The sequence below is a fragment of the Coregonus lavaretus genome (assembly GCF_964263955.1).
Source record: "Coregonus lavaretus genome assembly, chromosome: 36".
NCBI lineage: Eukaryota > Metazoa > Chordata > Actinopteri > Salmoniformes > Salmonidae > Coregonus > Coregonus lavaretus.
In genome coordinates this window covers 12,357,720-12,378,312 of record NC_140023.1, presented here as the reverse complement: position 1 = coordinate 12,378,312, position 20,593 = coordinate 12,357,720, and the positions used below count along the sequence as shown (strand labels likewise).

The 20,593-nt window shown below is 43.0% G+C and overlaps 1 protein-coding gene across 1 annotated transcript; it reads right to left on the bottom strand.

The window, feature by feature from the left end:
- Positions 1-2,877: 2,877 nt before the first annotated feature.
- On the bottom strand, positions 2,878-17,150 carry LOC311110645 (filensin-like; the record flags this gene model as incomplete). The annotated part of the gene is made up of 8 exons (XM_084153186.1): positions 2,878-3,824; positions 4,167-4,258; positions 4,728-4,948; positions 5,848-5,961; positions 6,656-6,748; positions 15,025-15,120; positions 16,022-16,082; positions 16,780-17,150. The coding sequence occupies 8 exons, from the start codon at positions 17,148-17,150 to the stop codon at positions 2,878-2,880; spliced, it is 1,995 nt and encodes a 664-aa protein (XP_084009312.1).
- Between the last annotated feature and the right edge of the window lie 3,443 nt (positions 17,151-20,593).

Here is a 20,593-nt window from a genome sequence, read left to right as displayed (position 1 = left end):
TTTTGCCTTACAATGGTCATTGCCAGTCAACTGAACCCTATGCAGAAATGGGAAGCCCTTATCTGTTAACCCAAGAGCACAAAGTACAGGGACATTTAGTTCACACACTGGGTAAAGAGACCGGGAATATAGTGTAAAACACTATTAGTTTCTCCTTCTCCCCCTTTTTTTGTCTTACTTTTGTCTCTCTGTCACACGCACAAACACACACACTCTCTATCATTCTCTTTTTCTCTCTCTCTTGTCTGTCCCTCTAAGGGAGAGTGGATTATGCAGAGTTCAGAGGTCGCTGTCTGCTCCTCCAGATCACCTCAATGAAACATTTATGTCTTTCCTTCAGTAGCTGCAGAGTTCAAAGTAACACCTTTCACTCCGGGCTGAGAGACTCCCGAAGTTTCCTAAACACTGCACTAGCTTACTTAGTCTAGTGTCATCACTCTGGTGCAATTAATATTCCTCTAGTATCTAAGTCAAACAAGGTGATCAGTTAAAAAACGAGGCATCCATCGCCTCTACCCTTCTATCCTCTTTATAAATTAAGTAAAGTGTGCTTAAACTGCATACAGTACATAGAAAGTACAAATATGAAACATCAGCTGTTATTATTCAAAGAATATACACTACCGGTCAAAAGTTTTAGAACACCTACTCATTCAAGGGTTTTCTTTATTTTTACTATTTTCTACATTGTAGAATAATAGTGAAGACATCACAACTATGGAATAACATATACGGAATCATCTAGTAACCAAAAAGTGTTAAACAAATCAAAATATATTATATATTTGAGATTCTTCAAATAGCCACCCTTTGCCTTGATGACGGCTTTGCACACTCTTGGCATTCTCTCAACCAGCTTCACCTGGAATGCTTTTACAACAGTCTTGAAGGAGTTCCCACAAATGCTGAGCACTTGTTGGCTGCTTTTCCTTCACTCATCAGTCTGACTCATCCCAAACCATCTGAATTTGGTTGAGGTCAGGGGATTGTGGAGGCCAGGTCATCTGATGCAGCACTCCATCACTCACCTTCTTGGTAAAATAGCCCTTACACAGCCTGGAGGTGTGTTGGGCCATTGTCCTGTTGAAAAACAAATGATAGTCCCACTAAGTCCAAACCAGATGAGATGGCATATCGCTGCAGAATGCTGTGGTAGCCATGTTGGTTAAGTGTGTTCTAAATAAATCACAGACAGTGTCACAAGCAAAGCAACCCTACACCATAACATCTCCTCCTCCATGCTTTACAGTGGGAAATACACATGCAGAGATCATCCGTTCACCCACACCGCGTCTCAACAAGACACAGCGGTTGGAACCAAAAATCTCCAATTTGGACTCCAGACCAAAGGACACATTTCCACCGGTCTAATGTCCATTGCTATTGTTTTTTGGCCCAAGCAAGTCTCTTCTTCTTATTGGTGTCCTTTAGTAGCGGTTTCTTTGCAGCAATTCGACCATGAAGGCCTGATTCACACAGTCTGCTCTGAACAGTTGATGTTGAGATGTGTCTGTTACTTGAACTCTGTGAAGCATTTATTTGGGCTGCAATTTCTGAGGCTGGTAACTCTAATGAACTTATCCTCTGCAGCAGAGGTAACTCGGGGACTTCCTTTCCTGTGCCTGTCCTCATGAGAGCCAGTTTCATCATAGTACTTGATGTTTTTTGCGACTGCAGTTGAAGAAACTTTCAAAGTTCTTGAAATGTTCCGTATTGACTGACCTTCATGTCGTTTCTCTTTGCTTATTTGAGCTGTTCTTGCCATAATATGGACTTGGTCTTTTACCAAATAGGGCTATCTTCTGTATACCCCCCCTACCTTGTCACAACACAACTGATTGGCTCAAACGTATTAAGAAGGAAAGAAATTCCACAAATTTACTTTTAAGAAGGCACACCTGTTAATTGAAATGCATTCCATGAAGCTGGTTGAGAGAATGCCAAGAGTGTGCAAAGCTGTCCTCAAGGCAAAGGGTGTCTATTTGAAGAATCTCAAATAGAAAATATATTTTGATTTGTTTAACACTTTTTTGGTTACTACATGTGTGTTATTTCATAGTTTTGATGTCTTCACTATTATTGTACAATGTTGAAATACAAAAAATTAAGAAAAACCCTTGAATGAGTAAGTGTTCTAAAACTTTTGACCGGTAGTGTAATATGAATAATTTAATCTTTTTTGGAATGAAATGAGATAATGAGAAGTACTGGGGATGTTCGTTTGTAAAGCAACAGTGTGTCATAACAGCGGTCTTAACATTGAAACACAAAGACAGTAGAGCTTTGTGCTTTTGAAATGTGATTCTTTTTTATTATTAAAGCAGTTTTATACACAGCAAGACTGTGTTGAGGGCAGTCAATGGCATCCAATTGAACAAATTAAGTATTGGGTGGAAGTTTGGGGCAAGGTTTGATTTGGAAGGGTGGCAAACATCCATGAGGGCAGTAGCATGTAATCAATGTATAAATGGCAATTGTATACTTTTTTTTCACACATCAGTCATGTTTGTATTTTTTTTTTTTGGGGGGGGGCTGTTTGTACTTTGAGTTTTCAAACATTAAAGGCATAATGTATCGGCGTAGGTAGAAACAACAACAGCAGCATTATGGAACCAGCTAACTCTTGCTGAACACAAAGCCAGATAGCATGAGTGAATGGAGGAGCAGTATCAGGAATGTTGAAGGAGTCTTTAGCAGTCTCCTACGTGAGGACTGGCTCTTAGCGGTTAGTCTCATTCACGGTGGAACAGTGTCTTTAGAATGTCTTTAGCAGAGTCTCATATTGTACTCAGTGTTTTTTCTTGCTGGCATAAGGTGAGGCGGAACTTGTGAGGAGTCTGTCCAGCTCTTTTGGTCGAGGTCAATCTTATCTCAGACTCAGTGCTTCTTCTTGCTGGTCTTCTCAATCATGGTCTCCACCACCATGGCCGTCTCCTCATAGCCCTTGGTCTTGCGGTCGTTGGAGAACTTTTCCACTGACTCCACCATCTCCACCTTCTCGTAGCTCATGGAGTCAGGCGGCATGCTGCTAGCGCCGCGGGGGGAGGGCATGGGAGGAGGGCCCCTGCGGCGACTGTCATCTTTACCCCCCTTGGGTCCGGAGGGATTGCTGGGGCATTTGGGGTCTTTGGGGTCAGGGCCTGGAGCTGGAGCTGGAGCTGGAGCTGGAGCAGGGTTGGGCTGTGGGGGGGGAGTAGGGTCTACGCCCCTAGATTTCCCCTTCCCACCACCTTTTCCGCCTTTATCGTCACCCTTGCCTCCCTCTCCGTCGGAAGGTGGGGTGGGGATACGGGGGCCAGGGGGTGGCATGGGCTGTGGATGAGGGGGGTCAGGGGAGGGGGTGTATGGACTGAAGGGGTCATAAGGGGAGACCATGCCGTCGCAGATGGTGACGAAGACGTGTCCGGCGGAGGGGCTGGAGGTGTAGAAATGGGGGTGGGGGTAGCTGCCGTCGCCCGTCACCAGCACATAGCGCCCCTTAGTGTAGAAGTCAGCGATTGGCTCGGGCTTCTTATACTTCCTCATACGGTCTCTGACGATGTTACAGAGCGTGTCGAAGGCCTTGCTGATCTGAGCCCCGTCTGGGACGTCCTGGGGGGACACGCCCGTGTACTGGGACTTCTGCTCCTCTCTATTCACCTCGTCCTCCTCCTCCGCCATCCCTCGCTTCTCATCCTCCATTTGTTCAGCTCCAACAACTCTTTCATCCTGGCTGCTGTCCATCACGTCTTTGGGGCTGATCTCCTTCTTCTTCAGGACCTTCTTGGCCAGGTTCTTCTGGCGAGGCTTGACACTGCTGATGTCCTGGATGGCTTGGGTGATGTCTGGCAGATAAACAAAATAAACACCTTATATAAGACAAAACACTCTTTAAACATTCTAAACACATTATAGAACGGGGAGAGGACTCCCGCAGGACATAGATCATCCTAACCATGATCACCATTATCTGCCATGAATAGATCTCAGGAAGATCTATTGTTTGTTGTTCTAATGTCTTTGTCTCTGAGTGGGTGGGAATCACATGACTGTGTGGCTGTATTCATTAGGGCTCTAGCTAGTGTGGTTATAGCCTATGATGACGATGAGCTGTTACGTGTCTGCTCTGTATGTATGGAGACTATCAGTGTGAAGAAGCTGTGGAACGAGATGTGGCATGTCCTCACCTCTGCCTCTGCTCGACACGGTGGGTGTGTGGGTAAAGCGGTAATTGGTGGTGAACAAGGTAATGGGAGTCCCAATTATCGCTGAATTCAACCTGTGGAAGAGAATGACGAAGAAACATCAGTTAGGTCACCACCACAGCAGCAGCATGTGATAGTGAATTTGCATGTGTTAGTACTAAACACTATACTAATAATTATAAGAGGAAAATTCCTTTGTCCTTTTTCTAATTACTTTCCCATTTTCGCATTGTGGGACTGAATTTAAAATATGTGTTGATAAAGTAAACAAAAGAAGGATTAGGCCATATTAAAGGGGATTAAATATTATATTAAAAATAAATAACCCTCTGAAGAGATATTCAACCATCATTTAACAAATCTGAGGTGGAAAACACACAAATATGCTAAATGACTCAAATGTCAATGTAAATATAATATCCAACACTGCCATCAAGTGGCTGATATATTCTCCTACAGGATTTCGCAGCGTCAATACATTGAAGCGCTTCCTAATGTCCAGTAGCAGGACACTGGTCACTGTGTGTTGTGGTTAGTAATTACCTGTTGTCCTCGTTCTCGATGATCCTCTTGTACCTCTCCAGCTCATTCTCCAGGGAGATCTGGTACATGGCCAGGTGGCGGCACTCGTTGGTGTATTTCTCCAGGGACCTCTCGGCCTCCTCGATGTCCTTCCTCAGAGACTCAATTTGCTCGTTGTACAGCTGGATCTCATCGTCATAGCTCTCCTGGGTGCTCTTGATGGAATTCTCCAACACTGACGTCTGACACACACACAGAGAGAGAGAGAGAGAGAGAGAGAGAGAGAGAGAGAGAGAGAGAGAGAGAGAGAGAGAGAGAGAGAGAGAGAGAGAGAGAGAGAGAGAGAGAGACAGAGAGAGAGAATCTGATTAGCATTTCAATATAAATGTGGGAAACATTTTATAATATGGTATGCTACTGTAACCTGCTTATAAAAAAAAGAATGGATGTCATATAGAAAAGTTAAACTTAATTTTTTGCCTAACTCTTATTTATGCAATCGTTGTCATTCCTGCATCTGAACGTGAATAAACTTCAGTTAAAGGATTACCGTGGTCATCAAACTACGCTAACGTGCCAGCTGTCTGGCTATAAAAATACTAAATAAATCAGAACATCATGACGACTGTACTCTCTGGGGATGTTGTGGTGACAAATGTAGTACTACATACTTTGTTCAACCCATGTATTCAACCTTTCATGGCAACCTGTCTCTGAATGAAAATGGAACCTTTAGAGTTTTTAGAGAAATATATGATAATTATTTCAGTAAAATATTCAGATTTCCTACAATTATATTCACACAATTTTACTTCTATGTCTTTTAGTTTTTACTAGTATTTTTCTAAGAGATACACCTGTATTTTCCTGCTTCTCTGTTGCTTGTATCATCTTTACTCACTAATCTAAAGGTGATGACTGGCACCTACTGGCGCCCCTGTGCAACTACAACCAATGTATGTACTGTACTCCATGCGTACATATAAACTGTCTACCTCAAGTCAAGTGGCTACCTCATCTCCCATCCTCACTAATATGCATAGGGAGTAGGGCCTAGGGGTTGATTTGGAATGTGACACTTTCAAACACTTGAGCATGAGATGGTCACTAAGTCATCATAGTGATGGAGACAGGGACCTACCTCGGTCTGCAGATGCTGCTTCTGTGCCTGGAGCAGGCAGAGGGCGCTCTTGTACTCCTCCAGCTGACTCTGCAGGGCTGGAACTCTCCTCTGGGCCAGCTGCTTCTCCTGCTCCTTCACACAGAGCCAGTTACAATACACAATGATCACACAGAGACAAGACAGGCGAGTTATAACACATAGTGATCACACAAAGGGACCACTCACCAGTTATAATACACACTGAACAACTAGACAGGTACATGTACACTGAGTATGCCTAACATTACGAACTTCCTAATATTGAGTTGCAATTGTCTCAAGGCTTAAAAATCCATCTTTAACCTGTCTCCTCCCCTTCATCTACACTGATTAAAGTGGATTTAACAAGTGACATCAATAAGGGATCATAGCTTTCACTTGGATTCACCTAGTCAGTCTGTCATGGAAAGAGTATGTTTTGTATTAGATTACAGTGCTTTACTTGCAACTTCATAGACAGACAAGCAAACAGCTTACAGACTGACAGCATCAACATCATTTCTGTAGAGGGACAACATGACACACAGAGCTGGGATGAACTGTCATATTAACAAACAGAAGCTTATTATAAACGGCAGTCGCACTTCACAGAAATGTCAGTACACATTAACACATTTGAACACATCACAACACATTTTCCAGTCACAGACACATGGTTATCCACAAAGTTCAGCACACGTAGCTGATTCCACTGGGCGTCCTTGCGGCTCTATTGTTATCTGGTCTGACACCCCTGGTCTGACACAGCTGGTTCCCCTGGACACAGAAAGATGCCTGGTGACCTTACCTCAGAGATGCCCACGGCCACGTTGGGCACCAGGGTTATTGTCTGGTTGATCTGGTGCAGGATGTTCACGTAGGTCTGGATCTCTGCCAGGTTCTAAGGGGGGGGGTGGGGGGGGGGGGGGGGTTGGGGGGGGGGGGGGGGGTGAGTTAACATTATATTTTACTTGAAGGGGAAATTGTCTTGGACACATACTGCTGCTGTATCAAATGACATATGAACTTTGCCTTTAAAACACAAACATTGCATTTCAGACGTTCCCCAAGACAATATTAGATCCTGGACTATAAAAAATAAAGGGGACTGTCATACAGGGTGGGGGTGTTTTTCATTAGGTTGGGATTAGAGTACAGTACACAACGTCTATGTACTCTAATCCCAACCTTATGAAATAAATCCATCCTGTATGCCATCCCTTTATTTTCCTCAGTGTTATGTGTGCATTGTGTATTTGGAATCCAGGGTCAGTACAGTACACAATATCCATAACCAACTCAGTGGCCGTGTGGTTAGGGTCCGCCCTGATATTGAAGGTTGGGAGCAGGGCTGGTCCTTGCCATTCTGCCGCCCTAGGTGAGACCAAATAAAAAGCCACCCCCACAAAACTACATTGAAAAGACATCTAAAATACGTATTTTCCAGACGTTGAAGTTAGCTTCAATTTAGGTTCTGAATGAAAGGTGAAAATACTTATTTTCCGGATGTTGAAAATACGTATTTTCCAGACGTTGGAAATATGTATTTTCCAGATGTAGAAATCAGGCTCATTTTTGGTTCTGAATGAAAGTTGAAAATAAGTAATTTATAGACGTTTATGTTTGGGCCAAATCAAGGCTGGTCCAGACCGGACAAAATCTGAACCAAACATAGATGTCTATGATTGGTTAGATTTGGTCCGGACCGGATCAAAAACCAATGTCCGTGGATGTGGAAATCAAGGCCGGTCAAGACTGCACAAAAAAAAGACGTCCAAAAGGCATCACCGTGCCCATCTATGAATGCCCATCTATGTGGAATCCTAACATTTGTAAAACACCCCACAAAAAATGTCCGGTCCAAAGACGTTGGCTCATGCTTACTGGGGTGTAGCCTACCATGTCGCCCACAATGGAATTTTATGAATGCCCATCCATGTGGTAGGCCCACAATTTGTAAAACAAAAAAAGTATTTTCTTTTTCGCTATGATCAGCTTGTCAAAAATGTACGGATACAAACTTGAAACCACTGATCATAACAATGGGGCGAAACTCCTGGACAACAGTTGTGATTGTCCATTCCATATTTTCCATTTTACTTTGACCTGTCCTGTTTTTAGGATATGTTGTTTGTTAACATAACAGCACTTTTTTGGGGGGGATTGAGCGCCATTTAGGTTTATTTAGGCTATTTGATCGGAGAAACCTGCATGATGTAAAAAGTGTCTATCTCATTACATTGCATATATTTTATCTCCAGCCTGTAGGCTACAGAAAAGGCCACAAACTCTTTCTACCATATCCTATCAGCTACATGATTTATGTTAGAGGATTTTTTTGACGGAACGTTGGTGGACGCCGCAGCGATTAGTCTCTCCAACAGCACCCTGGAGAGACACGCTGGGAATGGACAAGCAAAATATTTTGCGCCCCTGACAAAGTGGGCACTTGGGAGCCAGGTCCACCCACTGGGGAGCCAGGCCCAGCCATCAGAATGAGTTTTCCCCACAAAAGGTCTTTAATACAGACAGAAGTACTTCTCAGTTTCATCAGCTATCCAGGTGGCTGGTCTCAGATGATCCCTCAAGTGAAGAAGCCGGATGTGGAGGTCCTGTGCTGGAGTGGTTAAAACGTGGTCTGCGGTTGTGAGGCCGGTTTCTCTAAAACGATGTTGGAGGCAGCTTATGGTAGAAAAATTAACATTCAATTCTCTGGCAACAGCTCTGGTGGACATTCCTGCAGTCAGCATGCCAAGTGCATGCTCCCTCAAAACTTGAGACATCTGTGGCATTGTGTTGTGTGATAAAACTGCACATTTTACAGTGCCTTTTATTGGCTCCAGCACAAGGTGCACCTGTGTAATGATCAAACTGTTTAATCAGCCTCTTGATATGCCACACCTGTCAGGTGGATGGATTATCTTGGCAAAGGAGAAATGCTCACTAACAGGGATGTAAACAAATTTGTGCACAAAATTTGAGATAAGTAAGATTTTTTGTGCGTATAGAACATTTCTGGGATCTTTTATTTCAGCTCATGAAACATGGGACCAACACTTTACATGTTGCGTTTCATTTTTTGTTCAGTATAATTTCAATTTTGGTAATGTTCTAGGAACATTCTCCAACTGGTTTGACGTTGGGAATGTTCTCAAATAGTTTAGAGAATGTTAAGAAACAATGTTATTCTGTGCCAATGTCAGTACTTCAGCATAACTCTGCCTACAGGTTTCCTCATGGTTATATTTAAAGTAATATTCTCAAATTCTTCTTAGAACTTTAAGAAACAACGTTCTTCTGCGGGAATTTCAGTACTTCCACTGAACATTCCACACAATTTACCATGTGGTTCTATTTAATGTCATATTTTTACAACATTCTGGGAATCTTTTAACAATGGTGTCAGAACGTTCAGAGCACTTTGAAAAAAAAGACAATATACATGTATATTACAGATGATTTTTTTGGGGGAGAAATACAAATATTCTCTTCATGAAGAAAAATTTCCATAAAAACCACAAGAAAACTTTTGTAATGTTCAGAAATGTTCTAAGAATGTTATTTAAAAACATTTAATTTTTAGCATCAACAAAACTCTCTCTATCCTCTATCTTGTTAAGTGTGTTCAGGTGTGTTGGCCGCACCCACTAATTGGCCACACCTGATTTTAATGAGTGCTTGTTTCCTTTGAAATGGGGTCTGTTTGATTAGACTACAATGAACAGCTTCATATGCTTTAAAAAAACATAGCATGCTAGCTCCATCCTGGTGGTGCAGTGGACTAATTCTAGGGATAAAGAACTGAAAATCATAGTCACCGACAGGGAATTCATAACAAGCACCCCTAAATATGTGTAGCATATTTACCATGACAAAGAATTCCACCTGCCAGAATGACAGGAGTGAGTCAGGTAGTAGGGCAGAGTCAGCCACTCCATGTGGCCACCCCGTCAACAACTTCCAGGGGACCTTCACAGCCAGCCAGCTCAACCTGGCTGAACAATCATGCCCTGTCGCCACTCTGAAAACGTGCTATGGGTATCTCAGGGGGCTACGACTCCGGGCCTTTGACAGGGTGCACCCTGGCCTCCTCATAGGCTCAGACTTCCCCCACCTCATCATTCTCATTGAGCCGGTCTGAACGGCCCCGTGGCTGTTGGAGAGCCTCCCCCAACACCTGCCTGGGCACCGTGGACTAGCCCTGCCTTCAAGTGCCATCCTTATGGACACCTCTGCCCCCTGTCTTGCTGTTGACAGGGTGGCCACATGGAGTCGCGGACTCTGCCCCACTACCGGACTCTCTCCTGTCATTCCAGCAAGTGGAATTCTTTGTCATGGTAAATATGCTACACATATTTAGGGGTGGCTGTTACGAATTCCCTGCCGGTGACTCTTAGCACACCATCTCATTCTCACAGCCCTTTCTCAAGGACACAAACTCTGCAACTTTCTAATCCTGCAGTAGGCTCCCCTCCCCCTCTGGAGCCTAGCAGGCTAGGGTTCATGGTTGCTAGGGACCTTATTACACAGTGGGGTCAGCCAATCACAAGATGTCATCTTGGGTCACAGTTCCCAATTCCTGTCCCCCCCCCCCCCTCTCAGCCTCCTTCAAGTAGTCACAGAGAGAGCAGCAAGCTCATCTCTGTCCTGCACAATAACAGCTGGACTCATATCTCTGGGCTTGTGGGATGGTGTGCATTTGTATATTGTTCTTCATAGTTAGTTGTTACTATTGATGTATGCTGCCTCGCAGAACGTGATCCGCACATGCACAGAAGCTTCGGGAAGCTCCGGAAAAGTTACATTTACGTAATTTTGCAGACATTCTTATCCAGAGCGACTTACAGTAGTGAGTGCGTACATTTTCATACTGTTCCCCCGTGGAAATAAAATCCACAACCTTGGTGTTGCAACCGCCATGCTCTACCAACTGAGCCACACAGGACCAGTTATCTGTGCCAGAAGGGCGTGGGCCGGAATCAAACCCACGCCGACATTATAGACCTATATGTGGGCGCTGAAGGCAGTGGCCCTAACCACTAGACCACCCCAGGCCACTATTGAACTAAGTGTTGACAGTTCAATCGTAACCTTAGGATACACATGACACTTGTATGTCGTAGCCTAGTGGAGACCAATATCTAGCTTGTGTCATTAAGCTATATAAAACGATGGTTGTTGATGTGTATGGCTGCATTTCAGATACATTTCTGTACATTTGAATGTTGTACTAATAGGACCTAGGCCTACCGTTTGAGTGAGCGAGAGAGAATATTATTTTGATAGCAAGCCATGATCCCAATGACTCGACTGCCCCCACATGGAGAGAAAGAGAACTGCTCATTTTCAGAGAATCACAAGGCTCATTTCAATTTCCTGATGCATCAGGAAAATTCTCTGTGACAAAAGAGTGATCAAGTTAAGATCCGACATCTGTAGCGTACTTCAACAAGGGACTACCGTTATATTTTTTTTGTTGCTAAATGTGGTACGTGGCTAAAGTATGTGGCTAAAGAGGCGGTGGCAATATTGTCTGTTTACAAGGGGCTGTTAATGACCTCGCAATACCAGCAGCCTCTGTAGCCTCTTTAAATGAGGGCAGTGGTGTGAAGAGTTTGGTAGGCCACTGGGCTCATCATTACAACCTTTAAATGTGTGTAATTGTTTGACTCTTTGAGGTGTTCTGCTTGACTTGCATCAGTATAGGCCTAACATGATTAAGAATTCAAGAGTACATATGTGTGCAATTGCACATTTAATAGCCTCGTTAAGAATGTTGCCTAAGCAGATAAAATGTGTTTGCAGGGTAAACACCAACGCACTGAGGGGGGTTGTTAAATTCATTTGTCATTGATTGGGTTTCAGTATGTATTGGATTTATCCGGTCCATCTGGTGGATGTAAACAAAGCATTAGGGATGATCTTTTCTCTATACAGATGTGGTATCTTCATTTCATCACATCATTTTCATGTGCGGCAGGAAATTCAAATAAGCCTTGTGTTTTACCAAAATTCACTGAAAACCTCCAGTTCTCTTTCTCTCTTGCTCGCTTAAATGCTAAAGCACCAGACAGAAAAAATGTCCTACTACTTTAGATCCTACTACTGCCACATTCAAATGTAAAATGTTTTGTCTGAAATGCCAGCCTTGTCTCATAGACTAGACATAACATAGTAAATGTAAATGTGGGACACTTAAATTAGTATTATACAGTATGCTACGTTTGGTATGGTTACATAAGACAGAAGATTACTTAAGGCAAAAACGAAAGTAAGGTTGTTTGGTCGGGGTGGATGGGTGGCCATATAACACGAACGTCTAGCATCCCAAAGGTTGCATGTTTGAATCTCATCACGGACAACTTTAGCAACTACTTACTACTTTTTAACTACTTTACAACTGCTTAGCATGTTAGCTAACCCTTCCCCTAACGTTAACCCTTTAACATAACTCCTAACCTTAACCCCCTAACCCTAACCACTAGCCTAGCTAACGTTAGCCACCTAGCTAACGTTAGCCACAACAAAATTGGAATTCATAACATATCATACGTTTTGCAAATTCGTAACATACACATCAACAATTGTAGTTTTATATAGCTTAATAACACAAAATAAATACACTCCTCTCTTTATATATTGGGACAGTGAAGCTAAAACTTTTAATTTGGCTCTATACTCCAGCATTTGGATTTTTACTTTGTGAGAAAGTTACAGAGGGATAAATATCATACCACCCAAAAATGCTAACCTCCCTGTTATTGGTAATGGTGAGAGGCTAGCATGGTTTGGCAGAATGATCTTTGTGCCTCTAACCTTCTCACTTATCGTTATTTACGATTCATTCATGATTATCCGTGATCATAGTAGCATTCACATGAATGTAGATGTGTTCAGAAACATATTATATTCTTATTTACAATAAAAGTGAGTCCAAAATGACACAATACACTATTTACCATTCATTTCTATTTGGCACAACATAATCCAAAACACAACCCAAACTAACTGCAAATGCATCCAACAAGTTTGTAGAGTCACAAGCTTGATGTAGTCATTGCGTGCTAGGAATGTGGGACCAAATACTACACTTTTGACTATTTTAATACACTATAAGTAAATTTGTCCAAATACTTATGACACCTTAAAATGGGGGGACTATCTACATAAAGTGATCTCAAATCCAAAAAGCTGGAATATAGAGCCAAATTAAAAGTTGTAGCTTCACTGTCCAAATACATATAGAAGGCAGTGTATTGGTCTCCACTACGACATACAAGTGTATCCGAAATGCAGCGGTAGGCTACACCTAATACAGTGAGGGAAAAAAGTATTTGATCCCCTGCTGATTTTGTACGTTTGCCCACTGACAAAGACATGATCAGTCTATAATTTTAATGGTAGATTTATTTGAACAGTGAGAGACAAAATAACAACAACAAAAATCCAGAAAAAAACATGTAAAAAATGTTGTATTTTAATGATGGAAATAAGTATTTGACCCCTCTGCAAAACATGACTTAGTACTTGGTGGCAAAACCCTTGTTGGCAATCACAGAGGTCAGACGTTTCTTGTAGTTGGCCACCAGGTTTGCACACATCTCAGGGGGGATTTTGTCCCACTCCTCTTTGCAGATCTTCTTCAAGTCATTAAAGGTTTCGAGGCTGACGTTTGGCAACTCGAACCTTCAGCTCCCTCCACAGATTTTCTATGGGATTAAGGTCTGGAGATTGGCTAGGCCACTCCAGGACCTTAATGTGCTTCTTCTTGAGCCACTCCTTTGTTGCCTTGGCCGTGTGTTTTGGGTCATTGTCATGCTGGAATACCCATCCACAACCCATTTTTAATGCCCTAGCTGAGGGAAGGAGGTTCTCACCCAAGATTTGACGGTACATGGCCCCGTCCATCGTCCCTTTGATGCGGTGAAGTTGTCCTCTCCCCTTAGCAGAAAAACACCCCGAAAGCATAATGTTTCCACCTCCATGTTTGACGGTGGCAAAATGCCAAAGAGCTCGATTTTGGTCTCATCTGACCACAACACTTTCACCCAGTTCTCCTCTGAATCATTCAGATGTTCATTGGCAAACTTCAGACGGGCCTGTATATGTGCTTTCTTGAGCAGGGGGACCTTGCGCGCACTGCAGGATTTCAGTCCTTCACGGCGTAGCATGTTACCAATTGTTTTCTTGGGGACTATGGTCCCAGCTGCCTTGAGATCATTGACAAGATCCTCCCGTGTAGTTCTATGCTGATTCCTCACCGTTCTCATGATCATTGCAACTCCACGAGGTGAGATCTTGAATGGAGCCCCAGCCCGAGGGAGATTGACAGTTATTTTGTGTTTCTTACATTTGCGAATAATCGCACCAACTGTTGTCACCTTCTCACCAAGCTGCTTGGCGATGGTCTTGTAGCCCATTCCAGCCTTGTGTAGGTCTACAATCTTGTCCCTGACATCCTTGGAGAGCTCTTTGGTCTTGGCCATGGTGGAGAGTTTGGAATCTGATTGATTGATTGCTTCTGTGGACTGGTGTCTTGTATACAGGTAATAAACTGAGATTAGGAGCACTCCCTTTAAGAGGTGCTCCTAATCTCAACTCGTTACCTGTATAAAATACATCTGGGAGCCAGAAATCTTTCATATTGTGAGGGGGTCAAATACTTATTTCCCTCATTAAAATGCAATTCAATTTATAACATTTTTGACAAGGGTTTTTCTGGATTTTGTTGTTGTTATTCTGTCTCTCACTGTTCAAATAAACCTACCATTAAAATTATAGACTGATCATTTCTTTGTCAGTGGGCATACGTACAAAATCAGCAGGGGATCAAATACTTTTTTCCCTCACTGTAGCCTACTGTAGCCTATGAAAACGAATTTCCCGTTAGAAAATATGATAAAAAAAAAAATCAAATCAAATCCTCCTGCTGCAGGATTATTTTACTCCTGTTACGAAACTGGTCAAATTAAGATCCTACATCTGTAGGTTGAAAAGGGAATATGCTATGCACGCACATTGTACCGGTTTCTTTTGCAATAAATATTTTTTTAAATTATTAGTACACTCCACTGACCTAAAATACTTCCCCTAGGGCCAAGTGTATGAATGTACAATATTAAGGCAGAATGAGTTTGTAATAGATTGCAGATGATGTGTAAGTTGGACACCTCTTACCTTCCTGTGTCTGTCTTTGGTGGAGTTGATGTCATCCTGAAGGAACTGGGACTGGATCTGAAACTCCAGGTTCCTCAGCAGGGCATAGTCAGCCTCCTAGGAGAGGAGAGGAGAGGAGAGGAGAGGAGATAAAAGAAGAGAAGAGAAGAAGATGGGAGCAAAAGAGAGGAGAGAGAGGCGAGTCGATAGGTAGATATCCACTCCTCATAAAGCCTCACAAAGTATTACATTGCGGTTATTATTCATCTGAACACCACACAAAGCCTTTTCTTCACTAGTACATTCCTTCATTATGTCTAAAGCCTCTGAGATCAATTGCTTTGATTACACTAACCCAGAAAGATAGAGATATGAGAAGCAATTTTAATTCAGTTCCATCATCTCACTGTATTGTCCTGATCTCATAAACTTTGTCTCTCAGACCCAAAGTCCTATCAGGATTGCAGTTAAATTATATAATAATAATATAATAATAATATGCCATTTAGCAGACGCTTTTATCCAAAGCGACTTACAGTCATGTGTGCATACATTTTTTCGTATGGGGTGTCCTGGGGATCGAACCCACTACCCTGGCGTTACAAGCACCATGCTCTACCAATTGAGCTACAGAGGACCACATAATTGTGGTTGTACCACTCTGGACAAAGCTTGTAGATTATTGACCAGACAGATTATTTATTACATATTTTTTGTTGTGCCGCATTGCAAAGTCCCTTTCATGCACAGGTGGTATGCAGAAAACTCTACTCACAAGTTGAGTTCACAACCAGTTTTTTATGGTTAGGCCGCTAACAATGCAGCATGACAGTTTAGCAGTTGTATTACAGTTTAACATATGGGGTGGTTTCCCGTGAACAGATTAGGCCTAGTCCTTGACTAAAAACCAAGTTCAATGGAGAATGTCCATAAAATTATTTTAAGTCAGGACTAGGCTTAATTTAGGTTTTTACCTTAATTTAAACAGAGGAAATTGTCATAGGACTCACACACATACCTTGTTGAGTTGTTCCAATGTACCTCGCAGCTGTTCTTGATACTCACATTCGTTTCTGTATCTTTGGAGGACAAAAACATAATCACAAAACATAAATTCAGGAATTCCACATTTATGTGTGGCCTACCTTGTATTGCTCTGTCATTTACATGAGTTTGTGTATTGAGCACATTGAGAGGATCCATTTTTCTCTATAGGCTTTTCTGACTTTACAATGTCTGTAAAACAAAACATGTCACTGCACCTATCCATGTGACAATAAAACATATTTTTTTCGTTTTTATTAACTCTTCATTGTCCTTAATCAACCTGCCTACCCCTGAGAGCACTTGAAAGGGCTGTTGGTTGTCTTTTTTCAGCACACAACCACCTGTGCAGCATTCCTCTGAGTACTGTCTTGGTGTTAGAAGGTAGAAATCCATGACACTTACCATGACTGAACTCACATCACATGCTCATTTCCATGACAATAAACCCCTTTATTGAAGACAGACTTTCAACAGGTGGACAATGTATCACAGTGGTACAGTCAGATTATCTGGGAAACGCAGCCTTCACCAGCATACAAACCATTTACACTGCATCTGGTCTAGAGAAGGGCACCTCACCACTGCACTGTTTACGCACAGGCGGTGGCCCATGCGCACTTTCCTTCTATCTGACCCACACATCAGTTTCAAAAACACACTAGCCCTACTGATGCACGCACGCACATAAACACACGCACCCACACCTTCAAAAGCACGAACATCACTTACTTGTTGGTGAACTCGTCCAGCATGCGGCATGAGTCCTTCAGCTCGCGCTCAAGCTTGCCACGGTCAGCGGAGAGCTCGCGGATGCGCTGCCGGTTCAGGCCGATCTGTTCGGTAAAGGCCTCCTCGAGCCCGCTAGCCTCCTCCATCCGCTGCAGCGTCTCTAGCTGTTTGCGAAACACGGCATTGCGCTGCTCCAGCACGCGTGCCCGGTTGATGTAGCGGGCGAAGCGGCTGTTAAGTTCCTGCAGGCTCTCCCAGCCCTGGATGGCCGAGGCGCCCGCAGACGCGTCAGGGCCGTATGGTTCCTCGAAGACATCGGAGCGCTCATACTTCTCCTTGCGCACCTCGTGCAGGTAAGTGAACTGGTGCATGGTGGTGGTTGTCGCTATCCCGCTGCCTCGGTTGGTGTTATTCCCGGAGTGCGTTCTCCACTGCGGCACCTTTAGTGTGTGAAAACTCAGGTGCTCACCCTCGGCTGTCTCATGCTAGACTGAAGGCTGCCCGGCCCCTGCCGGCTGCGAAATAGACCCACACAAATCTCCTGCTGGCCTGATCCCATGCAAGCTGCGTGCATGGGGCCTTCCAGAGTCTGAAGCCTTTGTGGCTGACATTACAAAAGCTCTGCCAATGATGATCGGGCAAAAATACAAAAACAAACAGCAGACAGGCGAGGGGGAATATTGCTGTGTCAAATGGACCATTATGAGAAGCCTCATTGTTTCCAATCAAACGTTTTTCTAGATCTCAGTTTGATTTATGAGGAATTTTGGACTATGGCCTAGCTTTACCACATGACAAAGTGGAAAGAGCATGCTGTGCAGGTTTTTGTTACAGGCCATAGACAATTACTAATGTGCCAAAAGTACCCTAGTAACCCCGAGAGCAGACTCTAGCTATTTTGTTCTCCTATTGGTTATTATACAAACTGTTACAAATTGGCAAGCCCTGTCACATCATTCATCACACAAGTGAATTGAATATTCATAGATGTCCGCAAACATACAATTATTACACACAATAACCCACAGAAAGCATTGGCCAAGATCCAGCTCAAATAATGAAAATGGTCAGTCAGACATTATGCAAACCGGTCCAATTGCATAAAGATTATATGAAATTACAATCCCACTGATGGGAGTCACAATAATTGACTGACTGCCCCATGGGGCAAAATACATTTTTATCAACTGCATGAGAAAAATATATAACAGACCGAAGGGCAACTATATTTAAGCTGTGTGTGTGTGTGTGTGTGTGTGTGTGTGTGTGTGTGTGTGTGTGTGTGTGTGACCTCACATTGCAGCAGACCAGTGTTGGTTGAGTAGCACAGGTTGAGTGCATAAATGACTCATCTTGCTCAAGGGCGATAGCTGTGCTCTGCTATGTACGTTTACATGACTTCATGACCTCAAGACCTAACCCAGCTGTGTCAGTGTATGTGTTTACATATATTGTATGTGTATATTGTTCATATGGTGTGTGTGTTTGTGCATTAGGACATTGTCCTGTGTGGTGGGTGGTCACACTCGACAGATCTAGAGGGGCGGTCTGCCCGTATAAGGCTGAATGGAGCACATGCCACAATGTATTACATCAGCACTTCTGACCCTAGAAAAGCCAGGGGTTCAGAGGAAAAAACAGTTCTGTAGTGCAGGCAGCTTGAACTGGACATAGGCTCTGAGTTCTGGAAAAGATAAGTGTGTTTTACTGAGTTAAAGTTCATAGAAGAAAATCAGTCAATTGAAATAAATAAATTAGGCCCTAATCTACAGTGCATTCAGAAAATATTCAGACACCTTGACTATTTCCACATTTGTTATGTTACAGACTTATTCTAAAATTTATGAAATAGTTTTTTCCCCCTCATCAATCTACACACAATAACCCATAATGACAAAGCAAAAACAGGTTTTTAGACATTTTTGCAAATGTATTAAAAATAAAAAACGGAAATGTCACATTTACACAAGTATGCAGACCCTTTACTCAGTACTTTGTTGAAGCACCTTTGGCAGCGATTACAGCCTCAAGTCTTCTTGGGTATGATGCTATAAGCTTGGCACACCTGTTTTTGGGGAGGTTCTCCCATTTTTCTCTGCAGATCCTCTCAAGCTCTGTCAGGTTGGATGGGGAGTGTCGCTGCACAGCTATTTCCAGGTCTCTCCAGAGATGTTCGATCAGGTTCAAGTCCGGGCTCTGAATGGGAAACTCAACGATATTCAGAGACTTGTCCCGAAGCCACTCCTGCATTGTCTTGGCTGTGTGCTTAGGGTCGTTTTCCTGTTGGAAGATGAACCTGAGCTCTCTGGAGTAGGTTTTCATCAAGGGTCTCTCTGTACTTTGCTCCACTAATCTTTCCCTCGATCCTGACTAGTCTCACAGTCCCTGCCGCTGAAAAACATCCCCAAAGCATGATGCTGCCACCACCATGCTTTACCGTAGGGATGGTGCCAGGTTTCCTCCAGACATGACGCTTGGCATTCAGGCCAAAGAGTTAAATCTTGGTTTCATCAGACCAGGGAATCTTGTTTCTCATGGTCTGAGAGTACTTTAGGTGCCTTTTGGCAAACTCCAAGTGGGCTATCATGTGCCCTTTACTGAGGAGTGGCTTCTGTCTGGCCACTCTACCATAAAGTCCTGATTGGTGGAGTGCTGCAGAGATGGTTGTCCTTCTGGAAGGTTCTCCCATCTCTACAGAGGAACTCTGGAGCTCTGTCAGAGTGACCATCGGGTTCTAGGAAGAGTCTTGGTGGTTCCAAACTTCTTCCATTTAAGAATTATGGAAGCCACTGTGTTCTTGGGGACCTTCAATGTTGCAGACATTTTTTGGTACCTTTCCCCAGATCTGTGCCTCGACACAATCCTGTCTCAGAGCTCTACGGACAATTCCTTCAACCTCATGGCTTGGTTTTTTCTCTGACATTACTGGCAAAAGTGGGACCTTATATAGACAAGTGTGTGCCTTTCCAAATCATGTCCAATCAATTGAATTTACCACAGGTGGACTCTACTCAAGTTGTAGAAACATCTCAAGGATGATCAATGGAAACATGATGCACCTGAGCTCAATTTCGAGTCTCTTTTCAAAGGGTCTGAATACTTATGTAAATAAGGTATTTTTGTTTTTAATACATTTGCAAACATTTCTAAAAACGTGTTTTCGCTTTGTCGTTATGGGGTATTGTGTGTAGATTGATGAGAATTTGCATTTATTTAATCAATTTTAGAATAAGACTGTAATGTAACAAAATGTGGAAAAAGGGAAGGGGTCTGAATACTTTCTGAATACACTGTATGTATTTCACATGACTGGGCAGGGGCTCAGCCATGGGTGGGCCTAGGAGGGCATAGGCCACCCACTGGGAGCCAGGTCCACCTACTGGGGAGCCAGGCCCAGCCAATCAGAATGAGGTTTTCGCCACAAAAGGGCTTAATTACGGACAGAAATAATCCTGAGAAATCTCCCCCAGACTTGTAAATAGCAGAAACTTCCAAAGGAAGAAAACGTTCAAATGACTTTTTTTTTTTTTTTATTCTGACCTGATCGTCTACTGTATCGCCACACTTACATGGAGCCTATGTATCTTTAGTGCTGATTCATTCAGCTGTTGACCATTTTCTCAAATGTCTACTTTCACATGTAAATGTCCCAGAGTGATTGTAAATTGGGTAAGTAAAGAGGAAAGAGTAAAAAATATGTTATAATTTGTGTGAAAAGGAAATAATGACACAAAACACTGAACGGTGGCATATGACTCATTCCTAATGGTTAATCATCCAAAATTATGCTCTTCCCACCTTATGAAGAGTATTC